This window comes from Mytilus trossulus, chromosome 7 (genome assembly GCF_036588685.1).
Source record: "Mytilus trossulus isolate FHL-02 chromosome 7, PNRI_Mtr1.1.1.hap1, whole genome shotgun sequence".
NCBI classification, from domain to species: domain Eukaryota; kingdom Metazoa; phylum Mollusca; class Bivalvia; order Mytilida; family Mytilidae; genus Mytilus; species Mytilus trossulus.
Genome location: NC_086379.1, coordinates 79,863,582 through 79,883,709, shown reverse-complemented (window position 1 = coordinate 79,883,709; position 20,128 = coordinate 79,863,582). Strand labels below are relative to the sequence as shown.

Sequence of the window (20,128 nt, the reverse complement as noted above, 5' to 3'; positions counted from 1 at the left end):
AGTGTACATGGTGCTACAGTACATTTAAAGCTAAACCAAGAATGCACATGGTGCTACAGTACATTTAAGGTTGAATCAAGAGTGCACATGGTGCTACAGTACATTTAAGGTTAAACCTAAAGTGTACATGGTGCTACAGTACATTCAAGGTTAAACCAAGAGTGTACAGGGTGCTACAGTACATTTAAGGTTGAATCAAGAGTGCGCATGGTGCTACAGTACATTTAAGGTTAAACCTAGAGTGTACATTGTGCTACAGTACATTTAAGGTTAAACCTAGAGTGTACATGATGCTACAGTACATTTAAGGTTAAACCTAGAGTGTACATGGTGCTACAGCACTTATAAGGTTAAACCTATTGTATGCATGGTGCTACAGAACATTTATTAGGTTAAACATAGAGTGTGTATAAAGCTTCAATATATAATAGGTTGAAACTAGAGTGTGTTTGATGCTACAGTTAATCACGGTCATGTTAAACCTAGAGTGTGTATGATGCGAAAGTAAACACTCTTTTTTAACCTTAAATGTATATATGTTCCTGCGTGAAGAATAAGACTTTTATCATAAATATTGTTTGTCATGAGAGATTTTAAATATTTCAACTTCTTTTAAAAAGTATATATTCTGGAAAATATTGAAAAAAAACAAAACTTAATTTTCATTACATAATTATGACTTTTTCGATTTCCTGTTTTCTTAGATTTATGATAAAAATCAAAGCTTATGATTTGAAGTAGTATCTTCTTATCATTGTGTCATTTTCCCTGTAAAATCTTGAGGGTTATCTTTAAAATAAGAGTTAAATTTGACAAATGTTCCGGCTTATTTAATGATAAAACCTGAAAATGTGAATTTGTGCATGGTCATGAAATTTTTGTAAGTTTCCGTATGTAATCGTGTTTGTGAATTTGCAGATAGAGTAAATTGTGAAAAAAATATGTTTCTTTATGAATAACATAAATAGTTTAAAAAAATCGAAGTTATCATTGATCTAAAAATACATTGATTTTAGCCCAAACTACCAATTTTCAGTGCTATTATTTAGTAGATCATAATTATATAAAATAGGGTGACATCCTGAAATCAAAAACACTCGAGTAAGTTATGTTGTTGTTTAATCCTATATTGCATATATTAACTGGACTAAGCCACTAGCCACCGATTTAATAGACACGTTTTAATATAGAAGGGTTAAATATAACAGAATATTTTAACATAAACAATTACTCGTTATTCGAGTTTGCTTTGAAATATATAAATGATATAATAGCGTATGTAGTCTCGATTGTTTTCCTGTTGCACATATGTTGCACATGCATGTGCAATCTTCTTAAATACTTGAATGAAATATTAAGCTGTATTTATTATGACTTCGAATTAGAAATGTTAAATAGTGTTGCATATCCTTTGTTATATTCTGTTCTTGAACTTCAATGAGGTCTAGTTTCATGCATGCATGCATGCAATTGTGTTCCTGGTAGACTGTGACATTTGACACGATTTTTATAAAGCACTAATAAATCCTGCTATACTCATTGTTTGTTTTTTTTTAATATGAAAATGTATAATATATAATTACATTCTACCGTAACACACTTTTTAGTATCCCTGTGCTCATCAAAACGACGAAGACTAGTAGTCAAAAATGCTTCATCATCTTTAACCATGAATATGCACTTAAAACAAATATAAAAAAAACAATAATTTTGCATCATTTTATAATTTCGAATACAAATGTAATAGACAAGTTTTAGTAGCAGGGATAAATATAACAGAATATTTTAACATAAACATAACATAATTTTATAAGTTCGAATACAAAATATCGAATTGTAATTCTTACTATTTTTAAAACGTTTTTTTGTATCAAAATGGCTAATTTTGTCATTGTAAAATTTGTATCGAAGGACGTCTCCAACCAAATTAAAATAAAATGAAACCGACAAAAAAATATATAGCTTAACTTCCAACAACATTTTTTTTGATGAAGCTACCGCTGGTATTTTTATGCCCCACCTACGATAGTAGAGGGGCATTATGTTTTCTGGTCTGTGGGTCCGTCCGTTCGTCCGTCTGTTCGTCCGTTCATTCGTTCATTTGTCCAGTTTTATGTTAAAGTTTTTGGTCGAGGTAGTTTTTGATGAAGTTGAAGTCCAATTAACCTGAAACTTAGAATATATGTTCCTTATAATATGATCTTTCTAATTTTAATATCAAATTAGAGTTTTGACCCTAATTTCACGGTCCACTGAGCATAGAAAATGATAGTTCAAGTGGCGCATCCGTGTACTGGAGACATTCTTGTTTTAGATATATACTCACCATCTGTCAAAACTCATCTTCACTAGCCAAGGGTTACGATCCACTCCCCTGTGAATAGGGTGGCCGGGAATGGATCGGCTAGTGAACATGATCAAAACTGCAGTTTTAGGCGATTTTATGCTATTTTTAGATTCGATTATGTGCTAAAAAAGTCACAACTTTGTTAGAACCTAAAATTCACACATAAAGCTGTGATGCTGTGAATTAAATAAAAGATTTCTCATTAAAATACACCGTTTAATATGAAATCTCTGATTATAAGATCACATTTCTTGACACTGCTAAACAAGTGAATGACTGAATCATATTTACAGATATGTATTGCAAGGTCACAGCCAACACCAATATCTTTCTCCCCGGAGTTGTATTGCAAGGTCACAGCCAACACCAATATCTTTCTCCCTGGAGTTGTATTGCAAGGTCACAGCCAACACCAATATCTTTCTCCCCGGAGTTGTATTGCAAGGTCACAGTCAACACCAATATCTTTCTCCCCGGAGTTGTATTGCAAGGTCACAGCCAACACCAATATCTTTCTCCCCGGAGTTGTATTGCAAGGTCACAGTCAACACCAATAGTCATCTAAATAATTGGCCTACAGAAGATAAAATTGCTATAGGTTTCTCTCGTGTTAAAATCATCAGATGAGATTATCTTTTAAAATATAAGGTGGAAGAGGTCAACAAAATAGTGTTGTGGCAGTGATCATAAATGTTACAAATTATCACACCTTATCCGCGAAAACAGGAGAGAAATCGAAAAACCTCTAAATAATCAAAGGTCGTTCACAAGCCCTTGGTACTGGGTTCCATTAGCACAAAAGCCTAATACTTGCTAGTAAGAGCTTATTTACCCGCTAGATCAAGCTCGTCGTCTGAATGCACTTGCAAAGATTGTTGAAACCGGCAAATGATGTATGATCTTCTTACTTTATATTGCAAGCGAATGCTAAATCTAATGAAGACGTAGAACTCGGATTTCGTTATACTTCCTTCTCAAAGTATAACGAAATCCTAGTTTCAGAATTTTGACAGTAACAATATATATTAGATATACTGTTCCCATATTTTGACGGCAGTAACAATATATATTAGATATACTGTTCCCATATTTTGACAGTAACAATATATATTAGATATACTGTTCCCATATTTTGACGGCAGTAACAATATATATTAGATATACTGTTCCCATATTTTGACGACAGTAACAATATATATTAGATATACTGTTCCCATATTTTGACGGCAGTAACAATATATATTAGATATACTGTTCCCATATTTTGACGGCAGTAACAATATATATTAGATATACTGTTCCCATATTTTGACGGCAGTAACAATATATATTAGATATACTGTTCCCATATTTTGACGGCAGTAACAATATATATTAGATATACTGTTCCCATATTTTGACGGCAGTAACAATATATATTAGATATACTGTTCCCATATTTTGATTAGATTGCCAAATACTGAATATCCAGTCTTTAAATTACAGTTACTCCAAGCCGGGTACGAAATACACAATAGCTGCTGCTTGTTATGTTAATTGTAAGACTGGTAATACAGTTAGTCTTGTAAATGCGATACACAGTGTTGCGAATTCAGAACATGAGTGGAAATCATAGTAACTACATGTATGAATGCATGCCTGACCATCATCACAGTCGACATTTGAGGTCCTCTGGCCACACTAAGGCAGATCTAGATCAACTGCGTGGCTATTATCCTCACAGACCACACCACTAGCACAGTAGTCTATGGAGCCGGAAGAGAATTACAAAGGCGGATTGAGAAGAAGACCAGTGTGTTCTCCCATTTGTGGGGAACATTTGGTTGATTATAGTATATAGGGAATCACTGAAGCATGACTAGAGCGGGCCGCTTCTAAGGCAGTCAGTGAAAAATTCTCATGTCGGTGACTGATATATTTTTTATAATTTTAAAACCAGATTCTGAAGGAGATTTGATCCATTTCGTTGTCATTATTTATAGTGGATTGGGAAACAAGTTTTGCAACTTATATTAATCCCTCCCCAAAAATGATAACAAAATTATGAGCTATTAGGACTATTATATAGTAGTCCATAATACTTGTGAGTAGAGAATAATAGATAATTTTCAAAGGGGGCGGGGTTTCCAACCATATGCCCCCATCTCACACGCAATGATCGTCCCCCCCCCCCCCCCCCCCCCCGCCCCCAAACCCAGCCCTTTCTGGGATCCGCGACTCGGCTATCTATCTTATAGTGGATTGGGAAACAAGTTTTGCAACTTATATTTATCCGTCTCCACGTTGTTATCCATTCGTTTGATGTGTTTGGACTTTTGATTAGTCACCGGGACTTTCCTTTTTGAATTTTCCTCGGAGTTCAGTAATTTTGTGTTTTTACTTTTTTCTGATATAAGGCAGCAACCATTTGATTTTCTGGGGGGGGGGCTATGTTTTTTTTGGGGGAAAAAAAGTTTGTTTCCAGTTCTTGGAGAGAAAATAATTTGTTTTCAGCCCTGAGAAAAAAAATGCACATGTTTGTTTCACCCTCAGCTGCCACTATATATGTAATGCTAAAATTAAAAGAATAATTTGTTGTCGACTTGTCGCCAAAAAAAAATAGAATGTTTTTCGGGCGAAAAACAAAGTTTGTTCGAAAAAAAACCATAGCAACCTCCCCCTCCCCCAGAAAATCAAATGGTTGCTGCCTAATGATTTTTAAAAAAATCTAAAGTTTAAAAAAAAATCGTCGATCTAGTGTAGAAAATGTCGTTAAACACCCCCATACAGGATCGTAGTGAGAGGTAAATTACCATGTTCACATTAGCAATTTGAATAAGTCATGTAAGTATTTAAAACTAAAGTAAAAAAAACCCACATAATATGCATTGAAACATGGGGTGTGTTAAGAGCTAAGGGAAATCTTCTTGTGTCATCTGGTTTATGCAGAACCAGGAATTATAGTGCAGTCTCGCCTATGATACGTGATTACACGAGAAGAACTCTGCTATTTCAGATTCAACATGGCGGCCCAGACAAATTCGAAGTTTTTCGAATTATATGAAATGAAAGAAGAAATAGGAAAGTAAGTCTTCAGTAAAGACTAGCACTGTGTAAAATTAATTCACACGAAAATCACAGGATAGCTGCAAATTCCCTTCGGATGCTTATGAATTTAAAGTAATCCCAAACATGAGCAGAAATTATAGCAGAAGGCATAACGATGCTGTTATCATTTTACGACATCTTCTCGATGTGTTCTCGATAGACCTTCTCATGAGAATCGAAGGTCGTAAAACGTTTTATGACATAGTTAGTACATTGCAGACCATTCCATTTTAATGTTTAAATTAATTCAACAATATTTACTGTAAAAAAAACACTAATTTACTCTGAGGTTTTGCTATTTCACAGATACTATCCTTGATTTATTGTAAACCCTCCAAATACATAATTTTGTACTACATGTACTAGGGAAATTATATAAATGGATACACAAGACAAATTTTCCTCATGCAAGAGATTCACAGGAAAAACAAATGCTTTCTTGGTTTGAAATTTTTAAAAAGATTGTGCATAACATTCTATTCTTCTTCTTATGGTATCCAGTTTTCCATCAGATTTTTGATGATTACTAACACTACTCTTATACTGTCGTTAATATATACACGCAAGAAGAGTTGGACTCTGTACTGAGAGAAGAAGGAGAAAAAGATTTGTAATATTTAGGACAACAGTTTATTCTAATTCCTGACAGAAATAAACAATCTGTCACTGTCATAATTCATCATATAATCCCCAGTTCCCACAAAGGTCATAATGCTAAAGAAATTGAAATTCATTTGCAAGAAGACCATGTTGAACCCTTGATTATAACTGTCTGCAATATACCTTATTTTTATTCAGGAATCTGTGACACTTAACCTGAGAATTTTGATAAATAAACTTGACGTCATACAACAATCACTTCTGATTTTAGACATTTTCTCTTAAGACAACACCATATCGCTATTTCTCCACCATTATTATACATCACACAGGTTCTTGTAAAATGTTGACGTTGTAATACAAAAATATCTGAGGCCACAATGAATGGAAAAGTGATTGTTGTATGACGTCAACTGTTCAAGCAGGACAGATTCTGTCTATTTCCTTACTAGGTACATGTGATATTAGATGACATGTATATCCACAGCTTTTTTTCTATCAACAGGCCCAAATCTCAATTAAGATAAAGGTTTCTTTTCCCTTAATTTTCAGCAGAAGCATGCATGTAGGAATGACAATCTTGAAAAAGCAAGTCAGTGAATTGTTCTTGTTTAATATATATACTGCAATATAATTATATTTTTCTGGTATGTGTATCTGTTCTTCTGACCCATTAATTATATAAAATTGAGAAAGGAAATGGGGAATGTGTCAAAGTGACAACAACCTGACCATAGAGCTGTCAACAGCCGAAGGCCACCAATGGGTCTTTAATGTAGTGAGAAACTCCCGCACCTGGAGGCGTACTTCAGCTGGCCCTTTAAAATATGTATACTACATTTGTAGTTCAGTGATAATGGAAGTCATATTAAACTCTGATTCGAATTATACACAAGAAACTAAAATTAAAAATCATATAAAACCAACAAAGGCTCCGAACTTGGGACAGGCGTAAAATTGTGGCAGGGTTTAACATGTTTGTGAGATTTCAACCCTCCCCTATATCTCTATCAAATGTAGAAAAGTAAACGCATAACAATACCCACATTAAAATTCAGTTCAAGAGAAGTCTGAGTCCAATGTCAGAAGATGTAACAAAAGAAAATAAACAAAATGACAATAATACATAAATAACAACAGACTACTAGCAGTTAACTGATATGCCAGCTCCAGACCTCAATTAAACTGATTGAAAGATTATGTCTTCATCATATGAATATCAGGCATAATACCTCCCGTTAGGGTTTTAGTATCTTACTATCATTAAATATATGAGAACAACATAACCCATGTCATGCCAACAACTATTTTTTCACATACATGTATGAGGTTAATATTTTGGCTAAATTTGTCAAGGTTGTTTACCATGAATTTATGGCAGCATCAACTCAAAAAGACATGAAAACTTACACTAAATAAGATTTATCTTCATCAGTAACACTCAAAGACACAAATTTTAAAGCAAGGATGTATACAAAATTAAACCTTACACACCTTACATGCCCTAAAAATAATAACCAGATCTAGTTAAGGTCAACTTTGTCTGATGTTCAAAGTTCAAAAGATAAGATGTTCATTATGATGTATTTTATATATGCCAAATTTAGATTTCTTGGTCAAGTGAACATATTCTTGTTTCATTAACATTAAGTACATCTATCTGTTAAGTTGCCAAATTTTGATGCTCAGGGGTTAAAAAATTTTGTTACAGCTAACTAGCCCAGGACTTTTTAGCAGGAGGATTTTACTAGCCCTGTTTCAAGAACTGCTAGCCCATCAAAACCAACCTGCTAGCCCAAGTATCACTTACAAATCACTCAGGGTGTGCTGCATAAGATGCTGGGAATGTGTGTCATGTTTTGAAAGGGCATTTGTACACTATAATTTAATAAAATAAATCAAATGAGGTTTATGTTTTATTTTTTAATTATAACAAGGATATAAACAGATATCTCATTTTGTTTTTTTCTTTGTCAGATAATTTCACTAAAGCTTTAAAAATATGCTTTTCGACAGGAGTCACTTTTTTTCTATAAACTAGTTTGTTTTTATCTGTTGTAGTACTTTGCCGGGCCGTTAAATATTTTCTTGCACAGAAAACATGTTCATTTGTTTTATCATGGGAAGCAAGTGGATCAATTCTTATGTTTGATGTCCCCACATACAAGGCGTATTTTTTATTTGCATACTCGGGAAAACACCGACAGTATTCACAGTACATAGTCTCGGGCTTTTCATCCTTAACAACCGACGTTGCCCACGGGAATCTTTCATTCCATGTCGCTATGAACGTTCTTTTTCGCTTGTCCCGATCGTACTTTCTATTTTTTTTAGATGTATCAGCCTCATTAGAATCCCCTTCATTTGCCGATTTTTCGCTTTGAACTTGAAGTTGATGAAGTTTCTGCGCTTGCCGTAGTAAAATATGTTGATATATTTTGTTGCATTGACATAGTTTCGTGCTCCCTGCTTAAACAGTTGTCCGACAAGAGTCTAGACGGATCAATACCTATCAATACATTATACCTCCCCCCCCCTCCCCCCGGTACCGTTAATTGAAAAACTCGACAGAACCAATGAAAAATATCCCCATTATAACATATAACGAGAAATCGATATTGAAAGTACAATAACTGAGATCAATACATGATACCGGGCCACCCGGAGTTATTTGTTCTATTTTTAAAACTGTTACTGTGTTATGTTCCGTTATGTTACTGTGCATGAGGTGAGGACCTGTAAAAACCAGTTCAAATTCATGGAATCCCGGATGACGTTATTGAATCTGATTGGCTAAGACAGAAAAGTGATGAAGGGATTTTCCACTTTCTATTTTAGACACGCCAAGAATTTTTTGTTACTAGTCTGTCGGGCATACTGGGTTATAAGTTTTGGTTGCCCGAGACGTAAATGTCTAGTCCCGGGCGTCGGGCTAGTGGATTTTTTAACCCCTGATGCTCCTACCCTAGTGGAGGGTGCATTAAGTTTTACCTTTTACGTCAGTCTGTCCATACGTCCCAATGTCCCAAAATTTGTTTCTGGTCTCTAACCTTAGTTTTCCTAAGCTACCAAATGTTATAAAACTTGAACACAAAGATTATTACCACTTTTACAGTTCTAGGTTTATGCCCCTTTATAAAATGTAAAAATGCTAATTATTTTTTTGTTTACTATATCTTACTTTAATTTGCCTCAACTTAACTAAATGTTATGACACTTATTTATTATTAAACACCATGCTCATTACCACTAAACACAGATCAAATTTGAATTTTCGTGGCATCACTTTTATGTTTTAGAGTTATGCCCCTTTAAAAATGGTAAAATCACTAAGATATTCATTTCTGTTCTTTAACTTTAGTTTGCTTCTACCAAATGTTATGAAACTTGTGGTTAATGCTTATTACTACAAAATACAGATCAAGATAGATTTTAGGTAGCATTAATCGTAGCAGTTCAAGAGTTATGCCCCTTTAGAAATGGAAAAATTGCTGAATGTGGACTAGCACAATTTTGCCAGTTTATGGTTGCCTCTTAGCACTTGGTATGTGCTCGTAAATTAAGATCCATTGTGTCTGTATGTACATGTACATGTAAATGTTAAAAGGAAGTATTTTTTTTTTGTGACTATACTAAGGGATTGAAGTAAAGGTGTTGGCATGATTGCCCACAGCTTAAATTTCGTAGCCAAGGTATAAAGTTCTATACTAGAAAAACAGAATTTTCAGTAGCCCACACCAAATTTTAGGGGCCATTGGCCAGTGGGCCCCTGCTAATTTCATACCCTGAATTTATTATTATTATTACTATTCAGATTTTTTCCTTGAGAGTCTCTATTTTATGCATGTAAAGCAATACATTACAATACATTTACATTTTGAAGTTACTGTAGACTAATTGAACTTAAATTTGATAAATTAATATTACATAATAAAAACAAATAACAAATGATGTGTTAACTTTTCTGTTTTCATTTAGATAAGAATATAATTATTCATTGTGATATTTTTATGCACCAAAAAGAATGAAGGAGATGCCAAGAACTTTTTCTGTACAATGTAGGTTATTACCAAACCTATATATTTTATGTAAAATTGAGAAAGGAAATGGTGAATATGTCAAAGCGACAACCACCGGACCATAGAGCAAACAATATACATTTGTATTTGTAATTTGTTAGACCACGTTCACACGAGCATTTTTTTGTTATCAATCTTATTTGAACCGATCTAAATAAAACCAGTTACAGTGTAGCCTTCACATTATTTTTAGGTTAATCATAACAATCTCTATCGGTCTAATCTGAACCACTGCGTTCACACTACAATTGAAAATGCAATCGATCTAACATTTTTACCCCTAAAACTGTAAACATTGTGTATAAATAGAACTGATTTATCAAATTCATGTGCTGATACAATGATAGACACACAAAATGGATAAAGTTATAGTTTCTCTTGAATCACAAGTTAAAATTTTGATTCCGGTGTTCATGCAGTTTTCTTTAATTTTGACTAATTTTCAAAAAAAAATAACTGGAGCAAAGCAGTTACAACACGACTCCGGAAATACTACGGTTTCTGCAATGACGGCGAAGACAACATGTTTTTAGTTTGATTTAGAGGTCTTTTAACAGAGAAATATGGGTTAAACAACGAACCTGTAAGATAGATTTGCCTCTATACATGCGCATATGTTATTTTCGATTTATTCGTACTAGTTAGTTTAAACCGATCTCTGCGTTCACATTTAAAATAAGATCAGTTTACTTTAGATCGATTCAAACTAAACTACCTCTTTTGGTGTTATAGTTTAGACCGATTGAAGATCGATTCAAAGCGTTCACATTAGCCCTTAAACCGATCTAAAGTGAACCGGTCTAGTTTAAATCGATAAAAATGTCCTAGTGTGAACGGGGTCTAAGTCCTTACATTGTAATTAATAACAATAATACCTGTCTTATTGTTGACACTTTTTCTTTTGCAGAGGAGCATTTTCTGTGGTTAGAAGATGTATACAGAAAAACTCACTATTAGAATTTGCAGCAAAAATAATAAACACAAAAAAATTATCAGCTAGAGGTATGTAATTTGTTCTTTTACTATGTAATTTGTTCTTTTACTATGTAATTTGTTCTTTTATTATGTAATTTGTTCTTTTACTATTTAATTTGCCTTGCTTTGAAGTCTATCATATCATAGAGTTGCACTTTTTGTTCAGTGTAACTACAATGTAGCTAAATGTATCTACAAAACCTGCTTTAAATTAGTATGTATAAACTAATGTGCATATTATATATAATAATTTCATCAATGACATAAAGCCCTGTATAGGTTTTTGGTTTTTCCAAAGTGTATATATATTAATAGCTGTCACCTGGCAGTGTCCAGCTGTAGTGACAAAAGATTGCTGCAGTTCAACAAAATACTAAAACAGTGATAAGTGATAATGGCTACCCTAATTTTATAGAACCTGCTAGACATGACATTGATACATTCAGTCATCTCCTATGATGTCAAAAGATAATTTTACTGTAAATTCAAAACTATTACATGCATTTGTTTTTATGATTTTTCAATAACGAACAAAAATGAGAGTTTGATTATTGTGATTTAAAAAATGTCTGTATACAGATCTATTTTTAAGTTATCAGAATGTGATTTCTTATTATTGCGATTATAATCTATCCATTCGCATTATTAGCATTAATAAAAACCTCGCAGTAGTTTCTGAATTTACAGTAGTCTGTGATTTTTTTTTTTTATTTAAAGTTATCATTACATGTATTTATTTATCATTAACTTTGTTAGAGCTTCTTTGAAAGTCATAAAACTTGGACAGAGCTTTTTAAAAACAAGAAATAACTAAACATCTGAACAAAAAAACTTTAATTATTTTAATTTTTTCTGTAATGTATTGATAAATAAACTTAGTATAAATAGTTAACTAATACTTTCACACTGACAGCAGCAATGGCCGACAAAGCCACCATTTAACATTTCTGTCATTTAATCAAAGCAGTTTTAATGCCCCAACAATAGGAAAAGATTTTAATTTTTACTTTGGTTTTTGTCGAGCCTTCGACTTTAGTCGAAAAAGCGAGACTAAGCGATCCTACATTCCGTCGGCGGCGGGGGCGGGGGCGTCCACAAATATTCACTCTGTGGTTAAAGTTTTTTAAATTTTAATAACTTTCTTAAACTGTACTTAATTTCTACCAAACTTGAACAGAAGCTTGTTTATGATCATAAGATAGTATCCAGAAGTAAATTTTGTAAAAAAAACAAATCCACTTTTTCCGTATTTTACTTATAAATGGACTAAGATTTTCTTCCAGTTAACCTTACATACGTGTAAAGTCTGCAGTTAAAGTTTTTAAAGCATTTATTAGAATAATAAACTATGCTGGATTTTTACCAAACTTGGACAGACGTCTCTTACAATCAAAAGATAGTATCAAGAGGAATATTTTTATTGATTTTTTTCCTCATTTTTGTTTAGCCTGTGATTTACAGCAAAAGAAGTATGTTTTAATCTAACTTTGATTGTGTACACATTTTATTAGTGTCTTTCAAAAAAAATTGTGAATTATCATTTACAAATTTAAGTGTCCAACCACCTCAATAAATGTCACAATTATATGTAAAGGCCTTAGAACTAAGATCGTTGAACCATTAAAATTTCACCTGTAAATTTCAGGAATTTTGCTATAGTATTGTTCTAATTTAAAATGTATTGATTGAAAGTGATTATTGTAAGGGATAGCAGTAAACATCTGGTTGATATACACTACAGTTACAATAAAGTATCTCCATTGGACAACCATTACCAAATAATCTCCAAATCAAACAGGATGATACATGTTATTAATTGTTATCATTAATTACATTGTAAACCAATAACAGTTGGTTAATTACTGTTCCTATTATCATTGCACTACCTGACCTGTCGATAATATCAATAAGTGATTTTGAATACCAGTTACTACACATGTATATGCTAAGTAAGTGTTAGACATACCCCTGAGGGTGTTAGCCTGAGAGCTTAAACCAGATGAGGGTTTTATCTAATTTACACCATGATGTTGTGGTTGATTCAAAATGATAGCTTACAATAATATAAATTTTGTGCTGACATGAATTATCAATAATATTGTTATATTTATAAATAAACTGTTAACAAAATTTAGAATTTTTAAAATACTAAGGCTTTTCTACCTCAGGCATATATTACCTTAGCTGTATTTGGCAACACTTTAAGGAATTTTGGATCTCAATGCTCTTCAACTTCGTACTCTATTTGGCTTTTTTTCATCTTTTTGGGATTCAAGCGTCACTGATGAGTCTTTTGTAGACGAAACACGCGTCTGGCGTATATCTAAAATTTAGTCCTGGTATCTATGATGAGTTTATTTAGAATGAGGGTTTTAAAGGATTTGGACCTAATTTAAGAATAAAGCATAATAAATGCAGAACATGGGATACATTTAATGATGATGATGATGGACATGATGGATGGCTGATTGATATACAATGACAAATTAAATGAAAATATAGGACTGGAACCTGTTTTCTGTTGTGAATAAGAATCCTGTCTTATATTAAAAACACTGATCTAAAATTTAAGTCTGCTAGTTCAGAAAGTAGCAGTGGAGAGGAATACATGTTAGCCAACCAGGATATATTACTTTGCTTTGAGGTGAAAAGTCTTTGCTCTTATTACTCATAGATCCAATTCAATAATAAAGTCCTGTCACCAAAACATTGTTTGTCTCATGTATAAAATGATTATGAACAGAAAGGGATATTGGGTATATGTACAGTAAATAAGATAGTTATCGAAACGGTATCCTTACAATATTAAGTACTAACAGTCTATACAAGATGTGAATAGATTTAACAGCAAACATCAATGATAAGTCTTTGATTTCCATCTGAGTTATAATTAACCCTTTAAAAATTATTAAATACAAAGTATAATATAAAGGAAGGGGACAGGTGCTGTTGTAAAGTGCCTGTATTAAGAATTACAAGAAATGGTTGTTAAATGGTATTTGAAGACACATTTATTCAACTAATTATTGCCAAGATTTGAATTATGTTAGGACTTATTATAGAAACCCTAGTAAGGTCTTGGATGCAACAAATTTGTTTATAATTTACTTTAATTTTTAGTTTGTATGATACATGTATATTTGTTCATGGAGAATAATCAGGAGACATACATGCATATTATACATAAAAACTTTTTGAGATTTGTAAATCAAAATAAACCAATAAAATCTTGCAATATTCTTCTAGAAAAAGTTTAGGGTATAGTAAATCTATGTACAAATGTCAATCTATGTGTACAATGTATATTAAACTGACATTCACAAATATATTGGTTACATAATGAACCCTGTTTCCTTTTGAAATTGTCTTATTTGTGCACTTAAAACTTTTCGTTTATATTTTAAATACATTTCTAAGATTGTTTACACAGACATCCATTTCATTAGAGTATCATATTAATTGAGGAATGCATGTAGATCATGTTTAAATAATGGGCAGTCTTTCAGACAAAAACTGGAACGTCGGTTTTATTTCAAATAAATTTATTAAAAAATAAAAAGGTTATTTTTTAAGATTTGAATTCTTGGGTGTGTATATAAAATTTCAAACATGTTAAAAAATGATAATCATGGGACTCTTCTATTAAAGTACTCCTACTTACTTGACCTGAATTGTATAATAAGGTTATTAAATAATGTTTGATAGTAAATGTGTGGGAGGGTGTGTCATTTTATAATTTTCTTTATATTGTTTGAAGGAATGCTTCCCCTATTTTATTACTTAGTTATAACCATAACAATTGATAAATATAAATTTCATAGAGTCTCAACGCCTCTTGTATTAATGTATTGAAATTATTGTATACATGTAGATAGATCTTAGATTTACAAGGACCCATGATAAGTTAGTAACTGTTACATTTTGTGTGGTCTTTCCTAGTTAGAGTTAAGAAGACTACCTATGAGACTTATTTAAAATCTGTGACCAATATGATATGTTGACTATCCTGACCACATTGTCAGATGGCTCTAACATCATGACTAAATGAACTTGTGAGGCCTGTGTATGTTACAAGACCCATTTGCCAAAAAATATATAATATACATGTATGCATGTTTTGAATGATACTAAATTCTTTTTTTGGTGGTGGTTTGGGGAGGGGGGTTAAACATTTGACCCAGTTTGTACTTGTTTCATTCTTGAATCAGATGTTTTTAAAATAAAAACTCTTATTGATAATCCATTCTTTCCTCTGAAATGTCAGTGGATGCATTGCTTACAGTGTGTAGGTAAAGCATAAGAATTTGATTATTGTCAGAAAGTTAAGTCAAGGCTACAGTTACTAAAATGTTGATTATGTTTTGACAGATTGACTATAGTAAACAGCTGGTGTCATCATCTTCATTGTTTACTTTGGCATCGTCTATAATAGAAGTATCAATATAGTTCTTTTGTTATCTGTATTACATAAAAGTAGGATTCTCAACCATAAAGTTATCTCAGTGATTATTGTGCATTCCACTTATATTACTTATAGTTCTTACCATCCCGCTTTAAATAGTTTAATTAACTATTAACCTATTTTTATTGGGGTATTTTTTAAATATATACAAGTAAGCTTAGGTTACCTTTAGTTTCTAGCCTCTATGTCATAAGACATGGACCAAGTGAGATTTTCTCATCACTAGCTTAAATTATAAAGCTTTGCATTACAGAATCTATGAAAATCAAATGTACATGTTGTATAGAATAATTTTGTAGAAAGAGGAACTCCTGTAGAAATGTATAATACTGATGCTGCTCAAGAATGAATGAAATTAAAAACCAATACATTGTATGTTAACATTAAAGCTCTATTAATTAGGTTCTTTAATTTGTATTATTTATTTTTTTCAGATCACCAAAAATTAGAAAGAGAAGCTAGAATATGTAGATTATTAAAACATCCTAATATAGGTCTGTATAAATTGTAAACTTTACATTGATTATTATATTTTGAATTGTATAGGAAACAATATTGGTAGTACCATGGGCATCTTTGATATAACTTAGATGCAGCACAGGTTGCTAGTTTTTATATCTCTATACGATTATGTTATAGACAATAATAGATCTTGCAGAAGTTAGGAGGCTTTCTTTGTTTGAAATAACAGATGTGCAGTTGCTTCAACTGTGGTATGTTTAATTTTGTAACCATGCTTATCAGAAATGGGGACACTAAATCTGAAGCCTCTTGTATTGAGAGAGTGCCTCTGTCCGTAGTTATGAACCCTTGCAGCAATTTTATGGTGTCCTTAAGTAACCTGTAGCAATGTTAAATTTGCAGAACATGCATGAAATATTTGCCACTGGATGTAAAGTAACTACAATCATAATGAATCTATATATGTATGTAAGCAAAGCAAGGTATCTATAGTATCTAAATTATGCTGTAGGAAATGGTGATTATACCAATATTTTGGCATTTTAAATGTTACACATGTATAAGTATTTGCGATGGAAAATTAATGCAATGTAACATTCATGAAATAATATGTATGACTAAAAACTGTCAAATGTTGGTCATGTTAACAACATAAGCTGTATTGCTGAAACAGTAAAAATTATATCTTTTTAAAACTGTGCCAGATGTTTCCTATATTATAATCTGTTTCTCAAGATTATAAACAACAGCATGCACATCCAAAATTTGAATTAAACTGTCACATTGAATATTTAATCTATTTAATATTGAGTAAGAAAAGAGCAACCGAATGCAAGAAATGAAAATGTCAACACTAACATGCTACTTATCATTCTACACTACTGGCACACACTTATCCAGGTGAGACTAATGATACATGATATGCCACTGACACATCCCTATTCAAGTGAGACAAATGATTCATGTTATGCCAATGACACATCCCTATTCAAGTGAGACAAATGATTCATGTTATGCCAATGACACATCCCTATTCAAGTGAGACAAATGATACATGATATGCCTCTGACACATCCCTATTCAAATGAGACAAATGATTCATGTTATGCCACTGACACATCCCTATTCAAGTGAGACAAATGATACATGATATGCCTCTGACACATCCCTATTCAAGTGAGACAAATGATACATGATATGCCACTGACACATCCCTATTCAGGTGAGACAAATGACACATGTTATGCCACTGACACATCCCTATTCAAGTGAGACAAATGACACATGATATGCCACTGACACATCCCTATTCAGGTGAGACAAATGATACATGATATGCCACTGACACATCCCTATTCAGGTGAGACAAATGATACATGATATGCCACTGACACATCCCTATTCAAGTGAGACAAATGATACATGATATGCCACTGACACATCCCTATTCAGGTGGACAAATGACACATGATATGCCACTGACACATCCCTATTCAGGTGGACAAATGACACATGATATGCCACTGACACATCCCTATTCAAATGAGACAAATGATACATGATATGCCACTGACACATCCCTATTCAGGTGGACAAATGACACATGATATGCCACTGACACATCCCTATTCAAGTGAGACAAATGATACATGATATGCCACTGACACATCCCTATTCAGGTGAGACAAATGATTCATGTTATGCCACTGACACATCCCTATTCAAGTGAGACAAATGATACATGATAAGCCACTGACACATCCCTATTCAGGTGAGACAAATGATACATGCTATGCCACTGACACATCCCTATTCAGGTGAGACAAATGATACATAATATGCCACTGACACATCCCTATTCAAATGAGACAAATGATTTATGTTATGCCAATGACACATCCCTATTCAGGTGAGACAAATGACACATGATATGCAACTGACACATCCCTATTCAAGTGAGACAAATGATACATGATATGCCACTGACACATCCCTATTCAGGTGGACAAATGACACATGATATGCCACTGACACATCCCTATTCAAATGAGACAAATGATACATGATATGCCACTGACACATCCCTATTCAGGTGGACAAATGACACATGATATGCCACTGACACATCCCTATTCAAGTGAGACAAATGATACATGATATGCCACTGACACATCCCTATTCAGGTGGACAAATGACACATGATATGCCACTGACACATCCCTATTCAAATGAGACAAATGATACATGACATGCCACTGACACATCCCTATTCAGGTGGACAAATGACACATGATATGCCACTGACACATCCCTATTCAAGTGAGACAAATGATACATGATATGCCACTGACACATCCCTATTCAGGTGAGACAAATGATTCATGTTATGCCACTGACACATCCCTATTCAAGTGAGACAAATGATACATGATAAGCCACTGACACATCCCTATTCAGGTGAGACAAATGATACATGATATGCCACTGACACATCCCTATTCAGGTGAGACAAATGATACATGATATGCCACTGACACATCCCTATTCAAATGAGACAAATGATTTATGTTATGCCAATGACACATCCCTATTCAGGTGAGACAAATGACACATGATATGCAACTGACACATCCCTATTCAAGTGAGACAAATGATTCATGATATGCCACTGACACATCCCTATTCAAGTGAGACAAATGATACATGATATGCCACTGACACATCCCTATTCAAATGAGACAAATGATACATGATATGCCACTGACACATCCCTATTCAGGTGGACAAATGATACATGATATGCCACTGACACATCCCTATTCAAGTGAGACAAATGATTCATGATATGCCACTGACACATCCCTATTCAAGTGAGACAAATGATACATGATATGCCACTGACACATCCCTATTCAGGTGAGACAAATGATACATGATATGCCACTGACACATCCCTATTCAGGTGAGACAAATGACACATGATATGCCACTGACACATCCCTATTCAGTCTATGATGCCAATGATATATACTTGTTCAGGCTTCACCACTGACACATATTCATCAAGGTTACACCACTGACACACTTATCCACTGAAACACAATTATCCAGGTGTCACCACTGACACATACCTATCAAGATGTCTCCACTGACACATACTCATCAAGGTTACACCACTGACACACACTTATCCAGGTGTCACCACTGACACATACCTATCCAGATGTCTTAACTGACACATATCCATCAAGGTTACACCACTGACGCTCACTTATCTAGGTGTCAGCACTGACAAATACCTATCCAGATGTCTCCACTGACACATACTCATCAAGGTTACACCACTGACACACACTCATCCAGGAGTCACGACTGACACATACCTATCCAGATGTCTCCACTGACACATATCCATCAAGGTTACACCACTGACAACTTATCCAGGTGTCACCACTGACACATAAATTTCCAGATGTCTCCACTGACACATACATTTCCAGGTGTCACCACTGACACACACTTATCCACTGAAACACACTTATCCAGGTGTCACCACTGACACATACCTATCCAGATGTCTCCACTGACACATACATTTCCAGGTGTCACCACTGACACATACTCATCAAGGTTACACCACTGACACACACTTATCCACTGAAACACACTTATCCAGGTGTCACCACTGACACATACATTTCCAGATGTCTCCACTGACACATACTCATCAAGGTTACACTTCTGACACATACTCATCACAGTTACACAGCTGACACATACTCATCCAGGCTACACCACTGACACTATCTAGGTGGCAATTCTGACATATACTTTTGCTGTTTACACAGTCCACTGACACATACTTTAGTCGAAGCCACTGGTACTTATTTAGTCAGGCTACACCTGCACTGACACATACTTATGCAGGCTACACCACTGACACTATCTAGGTGACAATTCTGACATATACTTTTGCTGTTTACACAGTCCACTGACACATACTTTAGTCTACGCCACTGATACACATTTAGTTAGGCTACACCTGCACTGACACATACTTATGCAGGCTACACCACTGACACTATCTAGGTGACAATTCTGACATTTACTTTTGCT

General features: G+C 33.7%; 1 protein-coding gene across 3 annotated transcripts in view; it reads left to right on the top strand.

The window, feature by feature from the left end:
• The first annotated feature begins 5,289 nt into the window (after positions 1–5,289).
• LOC134725937 (calcium/calmodulin-dependent protein kinase type II delta chain-like) overlaps positions 5,290–20,128 on the top strand; it is a 76,193-nt gene continuing 61,354 nt past the window's right edge. For all 3 annotated transcript variants that reach the window (XM_063590238.1, XM_063590239.1, XM_063590237.1), the window contains exons 1-3: positions 5,290–5,411; positions 11,021–11,115; positions 15,985–16,044. In XM_063590238.1, coding sequence (XP_063446308.1) covers positions 5,350–5,411; positions 11,021–11,115; positions 15,985–16,044 — 217 coding nt within the window. In that variant the 5' untranslated portion in view covers positions 5,290–5,349. The remainder of the gene's footprint in view (positions 5,412–11,020; positions 11,116–15,984; positions 16,045–20,128) is intronic.